Here is an 18,007-nt window from a genome sequence, read left to right on the forward strand (position 1 = left end):
CAACTTGGCTAACAAACAAGCAGCACCCGTTTGATTGAATTGAATACAGAGTCCCATTGGTACAGCTATTATAATTTTTCAATACATTGGTAGGAAGCCCATAATTTTAGCCATTATCAAGCATTATCTACCAACCATGATAATATTGTCCAAACAACTTATTAAAAGATGCCGAGTACCATTGTACTACAGTAATCTAAACCAAACTTTAAAGATGGAATCACTTACAGTGTCAGCACACTTCGGTATTTCCTGAATGGCCAGAAAGAAAGAATAAAAATGATCGATGACTATCTAACACCCAATCTTTCCTTCCCAGGAAATATGAATCTTAAGTATTTAATATCAGTTGACTACTGTATGGTATCCAAAAAATGATGTTCTGCGAGTATCCAATAATGCATATGCAAACTAGAGAAATTTACGGAACCACAGAACTCAGATCAGAGTGTACACAAAATAATAAACTAAGATCTTGTTATAGTAACTGTGAAGATCCTCTTGCAACAAATAGGATTACCACTAAATAGTCAACATATTTTAAATCTGTATGGATTTGCTAAGCTGTGACTATTCCATGGCTCTATAAATTTTAAAAAAATCTGAAATATGCAGAAAATCACTTTTGGAAAATATTACAGTCAGCACTGGTATATATTTTGAGTAATAAAAGATTTTAGTACCCAAAATAGTTTTAAAAAGTTAGTGTAGGAGTCCCCCCCCCTCCCAATTGCTAGGCATTACAAAATAACTGTAAATAGGCAACTCATTTACATAGAGGATAACACACTCACTTTAAGTCAGCATATTTCGTGTCTAGTGTTGCCAGAACTGTGGCAAATTCTCCAAACTGAGATTGGTGCTGTATTCTCAAACCATAAAGTGAGTATTTTATCCATTATTCCAGCAGTGTGGTCAATTAGGACAAATTATATTTTCATAAGGCAGAATTTAAATGGATTAGTTTACCATAAGAGCTTTCATAGTTAGAACAGACCTAGGTCAATCCATATTACCCCAAATTAAATGGGTTATTGCTTAGCCTCCAATCTGCACAAGTATTAATGGATATCATTATGGTTATTGTGCACAACAGGGAAGAAACAATGATATGCATAACAGAGCAATTGGTGGTTATACTTACATGTACATAAGAAAAATGTTTATAACTATTTATTTGATGTAAATCAGTAATTAGTTACGCACTTACTATTCTTGAAAGCCCCATATTTCAATATGTTCTCATGCAGAAAGGCTGGAGTAGAAAGCCAATCAATCAAATTCCATTACCGTAGCCATGAGAGAAAGCAGTCCAATGGCAGTAGCCATTCTCCATGCAAGCAGTTATTATATGTAGCAATATGTGGCATGTTAAAGGCGCATGTTTTATAAGAAGTTATGCCGCCAAGACCAACAACCACAGACTTCTCAACTATATGTTTGATCAACGGCTGGAATATCAAGAAGCCATTCCAAGTTGTGTTTACACAGCAGAATCAGCTGCAGAAATTAATCTTTCATAGTTCTCTGCATTGAAACATTATTCATTCCCTGCTGTAAACTTTGTAAGCCAAACAACATGATTGATGACTTTCCTGTAGAGAGACTTCGGGTGCCAACATTGAATGGTCTACTTGCTCCTCCAACTCATTGGACATACACTGCAGATGAAGGAATAGACAGAGTACCGTCACCCTTCATTTGTGTACATCTCAAATTCAAAATTGGACGCAACACAGCACAGTGATTAGCACTGCTGCCTCAAAGCACTAGGGACCCGAGTTCAATTCCGGCCTTGGGTGACTGTGTGTGGAGTCTACACATTCTCCCCGTCTGCGTGGGTCTCCTCCCACAGTTCAAAGATGTGCAGGTTAGGTGGATTGGCCATGCTGAATTTCCCCTTAGTGGCCCAAGATGTATAGGCTTGGGGGGGGGGGGGATTAGCAGGGTAAATACATGTGGTTATGGGATAGGGCCTGTGTAAGATGCTCGGTTGGAAGAATTGGTACAGATTCGATGGGTTGAATGGCCTGCTTCTGCACTGTAGGGATCCTATGAACAATGTCTGTCTAGATGTGGAGACAATGCTATGTAATCATTGCCACTGTAAGCCCAATGAATTGTTTGTTGGACCTGGAAGTATAAAGTTAGGTGAAGCTACAAGACCCCAGGTGTGATGGAGGATAAGGCGTTCCAGGTCCAGTTGTACAGTGCATGGTGTTGCAGCAATGCTTTAGATTTTGCGGACGACTGCAAGATAAAGCAGTGCATCATAGATACAAGTAACCTTAAAGAAAAGGAATCGTGCTAGATCGTTCACAGAAGTTTACCTGTCAACTAGAAATTGGCCCATGTTTTGCTTCAATGCCAGCTGTTTATGGTAGAAATAAGCAATTATATCTTAAATTAAACTAAATTTTGTTTGGCAAAAAAGCAATCCTTCGTGACCAAAGGTGACATCTCAAACCTTCCAAGTACATTGAGCTTACCAGACAACTTTGTAATGTGATACCCTACCATCTAAACAGGGCAAAAACAAAAAAGGATACTGGGTGGATAGTCGTGGTGTTAATTTATTAATGATGAGTTGCATAGCACAATGATATGAGTCGCACAAAATAAAGACCATTCCCAGCATGCTTTCCTCTACAGCCAAGCAGCAATTACTCAACATGCTTGTGAAGCTACTTACTGCTTCTGGGTGAGAGAGGTCTCCATTGGTTTGGTTGGACGAATACAGATTGACGTATTCACCCTCACCAGCATCCTCACTATTGCTCTCGCTCTACAGGAGACAAGACCATAAGGTCTCAAGATACTCGCTCCTGTTTCTGTGCACAATACTTTCCAAACTTAAGACCATAATCAATACATAGACAAACCCCATGCCTCACACTTGGAAATTCAATCCAAACTCCCAGGTTTACTCACTCACTACTCATTCTTAAGGATACTTGAAGTGCTGTGGTGTACAATTTATTTTTTCATCCGCCACATATTTGTAACAGCCCCAGTGAGGTCTAGCTTATTTCATTTGGACAGCAAAACAGCAGGCAAGGGCCTTCACTAATGCACCTACTAATAAGTCTTTGTAGAACCCGCAAGTTTGCACGAGAAATACCCTAGTAATATAATTTTCCTTCACCAGAGCTTGTAGTTAGCTTATATTCAAGAATAATGAGCCTTTCTACAAGACTGCCAAGATTGGATTCATTCTTACGTGCTGTTATTTAGCATTCTGATGAATGGCCTCCACCCCCAATGTTGGCCTACTCTCCCCCCCTCACCCCACACACTCACACAAAGATTCTGATGAACCTGCCATGTATTTCTATTTCATTGGATCTCCAACATTTGCAGTTTATTTTCCACGTTAATTATTTTACTAGAAAAGTTTAAACCAAACAAATAAAGGCTCATAAACAGCAAAGTTAGAAGTTTCAACACAAAACATATTCAATATCAAATATTGGCACAACATACTTTTTTTTTTAAAAAAAGGTCCGGTTGAGATGTGGTACATTTCCCACCAAATCCACATCCAAAAATGAGTTGTGAATTTGAACAAGTCTGGGGGGGTGGAAGAAATGCTTTTTGATAATACATCACCAATTAATTAATTTTCAGTTATTTACACTTTATACCCTTATAACACACCACAAACTTCACAATGCAATGTTTTGAAAGTCTTTGTTTTCTTTCTATAAAAGTAAAATAAAACACACTTACTTCTGTTCAATAAGTAACTTATCAGATGCAGCAACATGTAAACAACCCATAAGAAATACTTTGCTATTGATAGTGAACTCAGGTGAATTAAATGTTAGTGTGTGCAGAGGTAAATCTTGCCAGCCTTAGGTTCATTAGCTGATGTGGCTAAGATAAATGTTAATGGCCAAAAAAGCTGTCCTTCAACATTGATTCTGCTTTGCACACAAGTGCAAATCTGAATCAGTCTGTGAGCAGAGGTGCTTATGTTTGAAACAGAACTTTTGCACCATGATTATTCACCAGTCATTAGATTAGCCACCAACAATTTGCTACCATTTTGTTGTTTCTCTTTCTGGCCTCAATCTTGTAAAAATGTTAACTTTGCTTAACAGCAGACTGCTATACATAAGATTGCATTTTTATTCCAAAAATATTTTGGGTAAAGTATATGCACTTTTGAAAATCAACCCAAGATATTACCAAAATAGAAATATGGTTGTATAAGATCCAACTTTAAAAAAATAATTAACGAATACTGTGTTTATAATGGGTACATGTAAATTATTTATATGCAACATGGATCAGCTGAGTGGCGTTAGGGCTGCACATTTGAAGAAACGCAAACCTGCTTACAGAATTCTTCTACAGCAGGCAGGGTTTCAGTTAGAAAATTAGTGAAAGTGTTTCCACAGAATGACAGATCAGCGATGATTGGATAGGTGAACAGCCAGCCATGTGCAATTAACAGATGTGAAACAAAGTCAAGCACAAACAATTACATTCCTAGAAAGAGTGCAGCCCAGGCAAAACTGAATAATTAGGATATTCACTTATCAAGTTTAACTGATCCATCAAATCTACAAGGGACCTGCTCTAATGAACACTAAAAAAATACCCAAAATATTCACTAAAACGGCTTGCTATTAATGTAGTACCTGGAAATTTGTGACCATGATTCAATATGCTTTAATTCCTTTCCTGCATGAATCCCGTGTGTTACTTGGCACAGACTTTGACCAAATTAAAATAATTAAGTTGGTGAAACCAAATGTAAAAAAAAACCTCAAACTCAAAAAGAAACAATCAAAATCAAGAACATGCTTAGAAAGAAGCAGGAAAAACTAAGCTTGGCCGGAACGTCAAATTATCTGGTTTGCATGCTGAACGATTAGGCAAACTGCAAGCTAATTTGACATTAGACTTGAGTGTTCTTCTGGTTAAGGCAACATTTGAGCAGGTCATCTTTTTGGCGTCAGAAAATGAGGAACTATAATATTTTTCTTTTTGTAATATCTATGTCATTTTTCTTATGTACTGGAAAACAGGCTGAAGGAAGTACGATTGTTGTGATTTAAGAGACAGTGACTGTAAGGTTCTACAACATCATCAAGATGATGATTATAGAATATAGTGCAGACCCACCCAGGGCCGATCCCCATAACCCCATGCATTTACTCCAGCTAGCCCCCCCTGACACTAAGGGGCAATTTAGCATGGTCAAACCACCTAACCCACACATTTTTGGACTGTGGGAGGAAACCGAAGCACCCCGAGGAAACCCATGCAGACACGGGGAGAACTTGCAAACTCCACACAGACAGTGACCCAAGCCGGGAATCGAACCTGGGTCCCTGGCCTTGTGAGGCAGCAGTGCTAACCACTGTGCCGCCCTACAACTTATACAAGTTGTAAAATTTAAGCTAGTGAAGCAAAGATAGGGCAAGTTTACTTTTTAAAATATAGGAGTTAAGAAAGGAATTTGATCAGTTCTGGGAAGTTTTGTTCTTGAATTATATACTTGTACACTAGTTTTCTAGAGTATTAACTGAACTTTTCTTGAAAACGTCTTTTTTTCTTCTTGAAAACACTCATATCTACATACACATTATAGCTTAACCTGACAACAGAAGCATTAAAACATAGCCAACTAGCTGAACGAAATCCACCCTGCTCATTGAGGATCACTGCTCATCAGTGCTATTTAAAAAAACTAAACTAATGCTTCCAAGTTATTTAATCAAATGAATCCTTATGTTTGTCTGTCTAATCACAATGATTCAAACACTCTGATACCCAGGAGTATTTTTGATCTAGCTGGACTTGCTGTCTCTGTTAGTGAGCAATTTTACTCAGCAGCCTCTGATGGTAAAAATTTAAATACAAGAAAATGATCCGCAAGATCGTCCATTCTCGCCTAGTACTAGAAGTATAACAGGATACTGCCAAAGTATTTTCTAAATGGATTTTAAACATATAAAGTCAGCTGAATAGCAGTTACATCAATAGTGAGAAATGGGCAGCACGGTGGCACAGTGGTTAGTACTGCTGCCTCAAAGCGCCAAGGACCCAAGTTCGATTCCCGGCTTGGATCACTGTCTGTGTGGAGTTTGCATGTTCTCCCCATGTCTACGTGGATTTCCTCCAGGTGCTCCGGTTTCCTCCCACAGTCTGAAAGCAGTGCTGGTTCGGTGCATTGGCCATGCTAAATTCTCCCTCAGTGTACCCGAACAGGTGCCGGAGTGTGGCGACTAGGGGATTTTCACAGTAACTACTAATAAATAAACTTAAACTACCTGGTGGATTTATTACTAACACAACAAAGAAAATTATTACAGCACAGGAACAGGCCCTTCGGCCCTCCAAGTCTGCACCGACCATGCTGCCCGACTGAACTAAAACCCCCTACCCTTCCGGGAACCGTATCCTTCTATTCCCATTTCATTCATGTACTTGTCAAGACACCCCTTAAAAGTCACTACCGTATCCGCTTCCACTACCTCCCCCGGCAACGAGTTCCAGGCACCCACCACTCTGTAAAAAATCTGCCTCGTACAGCTCTTTTAAACCTTGCCCCTTAAATCTATGCCCCCTAGTAAATGACTCATCCACCCTGGGAAAAAGCTTCTGACTATCCACTCTGTCCATACCTCTCATAATCTTGTAGACTTCTATCAGGTCTCCCCTCAACCTCCGTCGCTCCAGTGAGAACAAACCAAGTTTCTCCAACCTCTCATAGCTAATGCCCTCCATACCAGGCAACATCCTGGTGAATCTTTTCTGTACCCTCTCCAAAGCCTCCACATCCTTCTGATAGTGTGACGACCAGAATCGAACACTATATTCCAAGTGCAGCCTAACTAAAGTTCTACAAAGCTGCCAATTTTTAAACTCAGTACCCCGGCCGAGATGAAGGCAAGCATGCCGTATGCCTTTTTCACCTGCATTGCCACTTTCAGTGACCTGTGTACCTGTACACCCAGATCCCTTTGCCTATCAATACTCCTAAGGGTTCTGCCATTTACTGTATATTTCCTATCTGTATTAGACCTTCCAAAATACAACAGTTTACCAGAAATAAGCAGCAATAAGCTGTTTTACTAAATGATTGTCATGAATGGCCAGTTTAATCCTCTTAATTCAAAACTGCTTAATTCAGATTTTCTGATAATTAGTATTTTAAAATCACTAAATTCCTTTGCTGTGCTATTCACATGATTCAATAATTTGAATTAAACAATTTGCTTATGTAAACAACTCAACTGTAGTCCAAAAGAGTTCATGGCTGTTAAACATTTTGCATTTATCTTGCTTTATAGCTTGGCTCAAGACAAGACTTTAATTATAACGGATTGAAAATTTCACAAATGAATGTGAAAAGGCAGGATTCCAAGCACCATTGACAGGCCAAGTTCAGATCAGCATGACCTTTCAGTTTCTCATTGGGAAATTATAAAACAAGCAGACAGGAGAGAAGTGTAGCGTATGATACGGTATCCCTGCCTCTAGAGACCATGATTCAAAGTCATCCCAAACTCATAGGCGTGTTATGTGATCACAGAAATTACAGCACAGAAGGCCATTCTGTCCATCAAGTCCATGCTGATGCCACCTCTTCAACTTGAGCTATCCATTTAAATCCCATTTCCCTGCATCTTTTCAAACTTTTACTTAATTCCCTTTTGAATTGATTTAATATTTTCCTCAATAGCTATTGCAGTAAAGTATTCAATGCTTCAATAACCCATGTGCAAAAATTCCGATGACCCCTTTGTTGCTCTACCCATATTCTCAAGTCTATGTCCAGGTTGCAGATCTGCTGGAGTAAAAGCAGATATTTTATTGTATATCCTCAAAAATATCCTCCAAAACATCCCAAACCCGTCACTGTTCATCTGAGAACAGCTACAATGAGAGTCTCCCATAACTTTCAATTTCTCATTGGCAAATGGAAAATTATAAAACAAGCAGACAGGAGAGAAGTGTAGCGGATGATATTGCATCCCTTCCTCTAGAAACCATGATTCAAAGTTTTTATTGCTTTTACTCTAGCAGATCTGCAACCTAGACATAGGCTTGAGAATATGGGTAGAACAACAAAGGGGTGGTCAAAATTTCTGCACATGGGTTATTGAAGCATTGAATGCTTTACTGCAATCGCTATTGAGGAAAATATAAAATTAATTCAAAAGGGAAGTAAAAGTTTGAAAACACACTAAACTACAACTGTAGTATAACCAAAAGCTGCACAAATTTAAAAATATTTATTTCCTTTAATTATATTTTATATATATACATATTCGCACATTTCAATTTTCACTATGTTAATACATGTGACAATAATAAATCAGATCAAATTAATCTCTCAATTTGAACTGCAGCTGCCACATCTCAACACACCTTACCAAGTTTCTCCTCCCATCTCCTGCAGTCTTTACATTCATTTTCAGGATGTAACATTAATTTAGTACTTTGACGCAGCTGATCAGCTTGTTAGGTCCATTTAGAGTTGACTGTGTTGTAATGAGGAACTTTAACAAAAGTCTGGTTCAGCCTTGATTAACATACCGTGTATCGTATTTTCGAGTGTAGAAATGTTTCATGAGAATAGATTGAGGGGTGAAGGAGTTCAGTTACATGGGTAGATTGATGAAGCCACCCCCCTAGAGAAGAGAAGATTTGATAGAGGTGTTCAAAATCATGAGAGGTCTAGTCAGAGATTATGGCAAGAAACCGCAATTTGGAAAAGATCTGATGGCAACACAAGAAAAGCATTTTTACACAAACAATGGTTGGGATCTAAAATGCAGTGTGTGCGTCTGATTGGAGATAGATACAAATCGGGGCTATCAAAAGGAATGTGGGTATGCATCTGCAGTCAAAGTAATTACAGCACTACAGGGAAAGGACAAGCAAATGGGACCAACTGTGTTGTTCTTGCACAGCCAGCATGGATACTAAGGGCCGAATAGTCTCCTTCAGTACTGTAACCACTCGATGATGCGATGTGTGGGACTGGATCCATCAAGACAGTAAGACAGACAGGTTTCCTTCCCTGAAACAGTTAAGTTTCTTTTGCATGGTATGCCATATCCCAAATGCGGTGTTCTCAACAAGTTTTAATATTATTTCTCTTCTACTCATGTTTGAATAACCTTCATAAATGGAATTCCGGATGCCTCAGCAGTAAATGCCCACACAAACTTCAACCATATCCTACCAACTTTGGGATTGTATAGCCAGGACAATTTAATTCACAATCTTACAACAGAGCCATATTTCTGTTCAGGTTACAACATCATCCTTCATTCCATTTGGTGCCTCTGGTTTTTAGTCTTTATTTCCAATGTTTAGCACATACTGAATGAACATTGGAACCTGACTTATTCACATTCCTCAGTATCCTCTATTTCTTTCTTCTAAGTTCCTCTCAGTCTACATGTCTCGTCATGTCCCCTTATGCATAAATTTAAGCTATTTTTGCCTCTTCATCGTTCCCAACTTATCCCCCAAACGTTAGAAGCCAAATCCTTCAAAGTTTGGGATTCTGTGCAGTTCCCAATGACTGGGTCTATATCACAACTGGACAACTTTAAAATTTTACAACCCAAGAACAGCTTGTGTACTTAGTGGGGACACAATGATTGGGGGGGGGGGGGTTTAAAGCTGATAACAAGCAAATAAAATTTACCCTTCCTGGTTTATATTTTACCCCATGTGATTCCTCTAGTGATTCCACAGTAAGGAATGTGAAAAACTCTTAAAAGAATCCAAATGATCACACTGCCAAAATTGTATTTTTTCTTACAAGTAAACCGTTTGCCTTAAAATGCAAACAAGTGAGTTCTTGCAAACATCCTTAGAATCATAGAATCCCTGAAGTACAGAAGGAGGCCATTCGGCCCATCGAATCTGCACCGACCACAATCCCATCCAGGCTCTATTCCCATAACCCCACATACTTATCCTGCTAATCCCCTGACACTATGGTCAATTTAGCATGGCCAATCAACCTAACCCGCACATCTTGGGCCTGAGGGAGGAAACTGGAGCACCCGGAGAAAACCCACGCAAGCATGGGGAGAACGTGCAAACTCCACACAGATAGTAACCAGAGGCTGGAATTGAACCCAGGTCCCTGGCGCTGTGAGATGGCAGCGCTAACCACTGTGCCACCCAAATCCTTATTTTTAAAAAAAAACTTTTCTGAAGCAGAGGATTTTCATTTGAACAGATAACCTACAAATGGACATTGTATCTTTAAAGCAAGCTGAAATGATTACAAGTGGGGGAATAAATGTAAAGACATCAACCAAATTCCTTAACCCAATCAGAGTTTTAGGGGAGTTTTAGTAAGGATGCAGGATTTGTAAAGCACTAAAGCATTCATAAGAAGTTCTCACCGAAGAAGTTTGGAGAGAGGTGGGAAAAGCAGATTCAGGAGGGAGGCAGACAGGAACAGGCTTTGCATTGTCATGAGAGTCCAGCAGTTCCGTAGCTTTCACTATACCAGCCGAGCCCGGTAAAGTTAGATCGGAGCTCCTCGATTGGTGTACAGCTGGAAAGTGGGAGGTGACAGTGCAGAGAGAAGGAGATGCAGAGGTGTGATGGTGAGGAACAAAGTCCTGCGAATAGGACCTAAAAACCGACTTGAACTGAGAAGAGAAAAAGGAAAGGTTCACAAGTCAAATATAAAAGTCAGACAATCCCACATTGTAGTAACTTAAAAGCAATTTGTTTAAAAGAGAATTTGTCCTTCCCCCACCATATATCAAATCTTTTCAACTACTTTTATTTCTCCTCGACAACCAATTCCTGATATATATCGAGTGCCGTTTTCCCCATCCAACAGTGACAAGTTTAGATTGTTTAAAGCAATGCATGAGCAAACAGCAGAGTAAAGAGCTGCATGGAAAGCCTACTGGCTCAGTTTCACTGGCATGAAAACCATTACGTGCTGCAAGATAACCATCATCAGTTCAAGACAAAAAATATTATTCAAATAAGAGTGCTTGGTGTCTTCAGACAGAATTCTAAAACGTTGATCAGTCTAAGTTTTTTGACAGCAACAATGGAGGTGCCTTTCAAACTCAAATTATAGATCTACAGAAAACCTACATTCAAATTTGATGCTCACACATTGCTGCAAAATTGTCAAAGATTTACAGTTGGATTTACCCAATGAAAGTTGTAACAGTCATAAATCTATTCACACTACTGTTGAACCAGCTACAACGTCTAGCTACCGAGTGACAGCAATAGTTCTGATCAGTCTCAAGATGGTAATGTAGGCTGATACGGAAGCAGAAGGCAATGCTTCACGGATCAAACAGCTCAACCAAATAACCCAGCTCCAAGCACATTTTTACAATATTTTTGTAGTTTGAAATTTTATGTTCTAAGTATGACAACCCTGAGAGCACATTTCCACTCCATCTGACGAAGGAGCAGCGCTCCGAAAGCTTATGGTATTTGCTACCAAATAAACCTGTTGGACTTTAACCTGGTGTTGTGAGACTTCTTACTGTGTTTACCCTCCCCCAGCCAGACTAATTTTTAGTTTTTAAGCACAAGAAACTTCTTTCAATGTAATAAAATGGTCATTGCAAATAGTTGCTAACTTGTGTGTGTAGAAAGCAACAAACTGCACTTAGAGAAGGTGACATTTCAAAATCAATCATGAACTGAGATCATGGCAAGTGTTTGCATTGACAAATTGGTGGATCTGCATCTTATTAATCTGTTTAGACACTGGTGGGTTGGGGATCAAATGAGTTCAGAGGATGGACTCACCCAAGACCACAACTGGGTGGGGGTGGGGGGAGCAGGGTGCACCACTTTCTTGTTGCTTATTGATGATGAATTTCAGAAAACAATGAACTATGCTACATTTCCAATTAGTCCCATGAACTGTTTGGATTGTTTTATACTTGTGTTTATTCTCTTGCACCATATATCTTCCCACTGGATGAAGACAGAGTTTGGGAGCTTTCCTGATGGTTTAATGTGTTTATTTACTGGCATTAAGTCTTAGTCAGTGAAGAAAAAAATACACAATGTCACAATTACCAAAGAAAAGAGACATTGAATGTCTTTTTCACTCCGAAGTCAAAACTTACATTATAACAAAACAAAAAAGATTTTAAGCATGAGCAAATTGTTTGCTCAAGGCAAAAACATTGCACAGCTATTAAAAAATATCACTGTAAATACAGCTTCTGGTGACATTGAACCGGAACTGCTTCAAAGATGTTGCCCATAATGCAGCTTTAGAAGTCATGGGCACAAAAATCCACAAACACCAGGGCTCGTTTGATGAAAATGATATAAAAAGGGTAGATGATTAAAAACACCACCTGCATTTATCAAGATGATCAAGCCAATGACAATAGGGTGTGGGGACGGGTGTGCGTGGGGGGACAGAAGGGGGGGGCAGAAGGGGTGTGCGTCCCCGTGGGGGGAGACAAGTGTGTGGAGGTGTGTGTGCACGTGTGCGTGTGGAGGTGTGTGCGTGCGTGGAGGTGTGTGCGTGCGCATGCGTGTGCGCGTGCGCGTGGAGGTGTGTGTATATGTGTGTGCGTGGAGGAGTGTGTGCGCGCGCGTGGAGGTGTGTGTGCGCGCGCGTGGAGGTGTGTGCGCGCGCGCGCGTGGAGGTGTGTGCGCGCGCGCGCGTGGAGGTGTGTGCGCGCGCGCGCGTGGAGGTGTGTGCGCGCGCGTGGAGGTGTGTGCGCGCGCGCGCGTGGAGGTGTGTGCGCGCGCGCGCGTGGAGGTGTGTGCGCGCGCGCGCGTGGAGGTGTGTGCGCGCGCGCGCGTGGAGGTGTGTGCGTGCGCGCGCGTGGAGGTGTGTGTGTGTGTGCGCGCGTGGAGGTGTGTGTGCGCGCGTGGAGGTGTGTGTGCGCGCGTGGAGGTGTGTGTGCTCGCGTGGAGGTGTGTGCGCGCGCATGGAGGTGTGTGCGCGCGCATGGAGGTGTGTGTGTGTGCATGGAGGTGTGTGTATATGTGTGTGTGCGTGGAGGAGTGTGTGTGCGCGCGTGGAGGTGTGTGTGCGCGCGTGCATGGAGGTGTGTGTGCGCGCGCGGAGGTGTGCGCGTGGTGGTGTGTGCGTGTGCGCGCGTGGAGGTGTGTGCGTGTGTGCGCGTGGAGGTGTGTGCGTGTGCGCGCGTGGAGGTGTGTGCGTGTGCGCGCGTGGAGGTGTGTGCGTGCGTGCGTGCGTGTGGAGGTGTGTGCGTGCGCGTGGAGGTGTGTGCGTGCGCGCGCGTGGAGGTGTGTGCGTGCGCGCGCGTGGAGGTGTGTGCGTGCGCGCGCGTGGAGGTGTGTGCGTGCGCGCGCGTGGAGGTGTGTGCGTGCGCGCGCGTGGAGGTGTGTGCGTGCGCGCGCGTGGAGGTGTGTGCGTGCGCGCGCGTGGAGGTGTGTGTGTGTGGGGGGGATGTGTGTCACATCTGTTGGAGCAAAGTTACAGGTAAATTGCAATCCTACATCGTCGATCAGAATCACATTTTTATAATACTCATAATTAGTCTTAGAGTCATAGAGTCATGGAGGTTTACAGCATGGAAACAGGCCCTTCGGCCCAACTTGTCCAATCCGCCCTTTTTTTTATATCCCGAAGCTAGTCCCAATTGCCTGCATTTGACCCATATCCCTCTATACCCATCTTACCCATGTAACTGTCTAAATGCTTTTTAAAAGACAAAATTGTACCTGCCTCCACTTCTATCTCTGGCAGCTTGTTCCAGACACTCACCATCCTCTGTGTGAACAAATTGCCCCTCTGGACACTTTTGTATCTCTCCCCTCTCACCTTAAAATTATGCCCTCTAGTTTTAGACTCCCCTACCTTTGGGAAAAGATATTGACTATCTAGCTGATCTATATCCCTCATTAGGCCCACAGTTGGACAGCACAACTGAAACCATTTTTTTCAGACAAAAATCAGATCCTAAAAAGGTGATCTGACCATTTCCAAAGCTTTTTAAAGAAAGTAGCAATCAATAATGAAGCCACTGATTAGCTGTCTGAGTGGGAGGTCAATGTTACCTTGCTGAGGAACTTACTATTGAACAGATTAAGTTGGACTCAAATGGAAAGGCGTCTAGCTCTGATGCTATTCCAGTTTGGATTATAACTCAACAAACGCTGTGGCATCAGTAAAATAATTCACTGCAGAAAAAGTAAGATTTCTTGGCTGTTTTCTTTGATGTTGAAAGATAATGGAAAAAACATTATTTATTCAGTGCATATTTAAACCATACAGACCACAATTGCCCCAAGTCTGACTCTATGCAGTTTATTAATGTTGTTGGTTGTTAACAGAAAATGTGCTAGGACTGGATTCAGCAGCACCAAGTTAGGCAAAAGAAATTGAGCAGAGCCAGGCTCATGATGCCTCCAATGCCAAAGAGCCTACCAACATTCAAGGCACCCTTAAGTAACAGGCACTCTAGAGAGATACCAGAAGCAGTTAGTGACAAGTATCTACATACTTCAGTAACAACAGAAAATTGGCAAATTGAGCAGGGAGGCAGTAGAGAACAGCAAGGCCCTGAACCATTCTACATCCACTTCCACAATACACACACTGCACTTGGACAGATAATCAGGCATCAACAATTTGTTCTCAATCTCTCTACATTTATGTTTTTAAAACAATATAACTGATTTGTAGGACAGCCAGGAAACAAATGCTGGAATCTGCAAGGTGAAACAGAAAAGTCTGCATGGCACAAATCTGTTGTATATTTATCGTTTAGCTGGCAATGAATGTGCTTCATCATTTTTTCCACACGACATGAATAACAGTACAACGATGAGAGTCTGGAGATTAAATTGTTTTGTCTATCATTTAAGATAGTATTTACATAGAATTTTGTTACTGTGGGGCCACAAAATATCAAAAATACTTCAGACTTTTGGCATAGCTGTCCTAATTGTGTATTTATCTACTGTTTCATAATGTGTAAAGCAACTTATATCAGTTAACTATTACAACTTGCAACTTAATTTTAATTTTCTTTGCATGCAAAGTACTGTTAAATTTATATATAATAGCACTTTTTGAACCCGAGAAAGTAAATATTATCGAAGGATTAATCATGTGGCATCATAGGGAAGTCAAAGTTTTATAATGCCATAACAAATTTGAAGTTGAAGCTTCATTTATTTATTCACAGCCTTCATAACAAAGGAGTTAAGAGGTTGACGTTGTGATTTGGCAATGAAACACTTCTAGACTGGATAAGCCAGATAAGTATGTTGGGGAAAAAATCTCATGTATTTATCTCCAATTAGTTTACTTATCTTGGTTCTCAAGATAGTATTGTTACCTCAAGTTAAAAGACTGCACAGTGACAAAGCGACATCGTTAACCGTTTCCTATCCTGCACCAATTACAGTTCACACATCAACACTATGCTCGCTGACCTACATGGCTCAGCAGTGCCTCAATTTAAAAATTCTGGTTTGCAGGTTCCTCACTAATACCATTCCTCCCCAAGCTTTGCAACCCCCTCCAACCCAAGATCTTGGAGCTTCTCAATTCTGGACCCTTGCACATTTACCAATTTTCATCATTCCACTACTGGCAGCAATTCCTTCAACTGCCTAAGTTCTGGAATTTTCTCCCTAAACATCTCCACCTCTTATTACTCCATCTCCCTCTTCTTTAAGATGCTCTTTAAAACTGACCTCCTCCTACCCTGGTATCTCATGTCTTAAGTGTCAAATTTTGTTCAATATCATTGCCCTTATGAAGCACTTGGGAGATTTTACACCATTAAAGGTGTAAATATGAATTCAAGTTGCTGCTGTTGAACTTGTTACCACTCCTGCCATTGATCAATTATAGATGTGTAAATGAGTACAGAAGAGGTGGGGGCGGTGGAGAGCAGGTTTAGAAGGGCAAATTATTGTTAGAAATAATTTAAAAGTAGAAATCTTTCATATCAATATTTCAGCCACACTGAATTAAAAGTCTATGTAATTAGCTTCGGAATGATGGTGAATACTAGCCAAGTGAAATTCCAAAACTGAGAACTTGTATTATGCACAACTCTTTTCCAAACGCATTGCCATAAACTGAAAATGGTCTGGATCCAGTATTCAGCAGATATTACTGGAAGTTAAGAGGCACCAATCCAGTTTGGCTGGAAAAATAACCCTGCACGTTGATGCAATGTCAGGCCATACCAGTTTGAACATCACTAATTCTTCAAACATCTGAAGCTTTTTGCTCTCCCACAGTGCAAGCATATACAAAATTGGGTGCCACTCCCCAATCAAATGGGAGAAATCATCAACATGGATCATTGGAGCTGAAAATCACCTACAACTTTATGCTGTAGTGATGATGCACAGGTCATTTTAAGGAAAACGCCCCATAATTTTAGAAGTTAGAGCTGGAGTAGCTCAGTGGATAGTTTTCCTGCCTCTGAGCTGGAAGGCCCTGTATTCAAGTCCCATTAAGAAGTCTCACAACACTAGGTTAAAGTCCAATGGGTTTATTTGGTAGCACAAGCGCTGCTCCTTCATCAGGTAAGTGGGAGTTCTGCCCTGTTTGTGAACAGAACTCCCACTTACCTGATGAAGGAGCAGCGCTCCGAAAGCTAGTGGCTTGTGCTACCAAATAAACCTGTTGGACTTTAACCTGGTGTTGTGAGACTTCTTACTGTGTTTACCCCAGTCCAACGCCAGCATCTCCACTTCAAGCCCCATGCCAGAACTTGTTGGCTACGAAAGGATACAGATAAGCCAATGTATTTTAGTGCCGGTTACCAGGGACAAAATAAATGGGGAATGTTAGCGGCAGAAAGGACTTGTGGCTGTAAAACCACATGCCAGATCCAAAAATGATGATTGATATAAAGGTGATCATCCACCATTGCAGGGACCTCATGTTCATGGGAAAATGAGGAACCCCGTAAATTTATTAATCTGGAGAGCACTAGATTGTCAAAACCTAGTGGCTTCAATATACTCCCAGTCTGATTTTGAGTTTTTTGTTGACGATTTGTACATCATTTTTAAAAATCTTTTAAAAATTAGCGTATTAAAGCAAACATTGAATTTTAGTCAAATTAGAAGATGAAAATCAATGTCATTTTTTGCACTCCAACTTTATTCCAAATGTCACGTAACAGGAAATGTGTCAGATTTGGATGCAACAAAGGACTTTCAGTACTGTGAAAAGTACCAATCACCAGGAGCACTAACCTTACGGCACACATTTAAATACCCTCACTGGTTTAACATTTAGAGTGCAAACAAACACAGCTAGTTTCAAGGTTCAGTTTTTAGCTTGGGACTTTCCTCCACTGCCCTAAATTTGGTCGGCAAAAATATTTTCAGACACACTGCAAAATTCCAACAGGAGTAGATCATTCTGCAGAAGCTGCCAAAAAGGTCCCTCAGGGAGATGGCTACATAAACGCAATAAACTTTTTTACTTTCTTGTGTGCATTATAGTTTCTAAAATTGGATCATCTGAATGTTTTTTTTAAGGTTGGACTGTGATTTATTTTCTATTCTTGTATGCTTCCCCTTTTTTATCTAGGCTTTTGAAGAAACTGTAGCCAACCAGTCACACCTCACTCAGCTTAGTGGTGTCACTAGGCTGTTCTCTGAAATTCTCTCCCGATATAACTTATCTTGCTCCATTTCATTCAAAAGGTCTCCTTATGATCACTTATAATTTAGATACCTGACAGCTGCATTTCCTTAACCATGCAGTCATTCTCTTAACTTATTAGGATAAGTCGGGGGAGGGAAGGGAACTTTTTCAAGCATTTATAGGGTGCAGACATTTGCCACTTTAAAAAAATAACCATGACAATAAATCCTTTTACTAATAGTGAAAAGGGTAATTTGCAACTTTAGAGTAAATTCTCACAACATAGTTGTTCTGAAAAGTCTCCATACCTGCTCCAATTTACAAAGTTCAGAAGTAGAGGCTTGATCTAGACATGTTATTAAAAGCAAATTATGACTAAATACGAGGGATTTAGAACTAAGGGGGCTCGCTCAA

General features: G+C 40.8%; 1 protein-coding gene across 9 annotated transcripts in view; it reads right to left on the reverse strand.

Annotated features, from left to right (window-relative positions):
• The window catches only part of rapgef1b (Rap guanine nucleotide exchange factor (GEF) 1b), a 191,563-nt gene that overhangs the window by 41,303 nt on the left and 132,253 nt on the right, over positions 1 to 18,007 (reverse strand). For 5 of the 9 annotated variants that reach the window (XM_078226326.1, XM_078226325.1, XM_078226328.1 and 2 more), the window contains exons 12-14: positions 10,392 to 10,643; positions 2,693 to 2,785; positions 229 to 252 (exon numbers count right to left, since the gene is read on the reverse strand). The exons of 1 other annotated variant lie outside the window; for it this stretch is intronic. In XM_078226326.1, coding sequence (XP_078082452.1) covers positions 229 to 252; positions 2,693 to 2,785; positions 10,392 to 10,643 — 369 coding nt within the window. The remainder of the gene's footprint in view (positions 1 to 228; positions 253 to 2,692; positions 2,786 to 10,391; positions 10,644 to 18,007) is intronic. 3 more of the 9 variants (XM_078226331.1, XM_078226330.1, XM_078226332.1) reach the window with 3 other exon arrangements.

This window comes from Mustelus asterias, chromosome 13 (assembly GCF_964213995.1).
Source record: "Mustelus asterias chromosome 13, sMusAst1.hap1.1, whole genome shotgun sequence".
NCBI classification, from domain to species: Eukaryota; Metazoa; Chordata; class Chondrichthyes; order Carcharhiniformes; family Triakidae; genus Mustelus; species Mustelus asterias.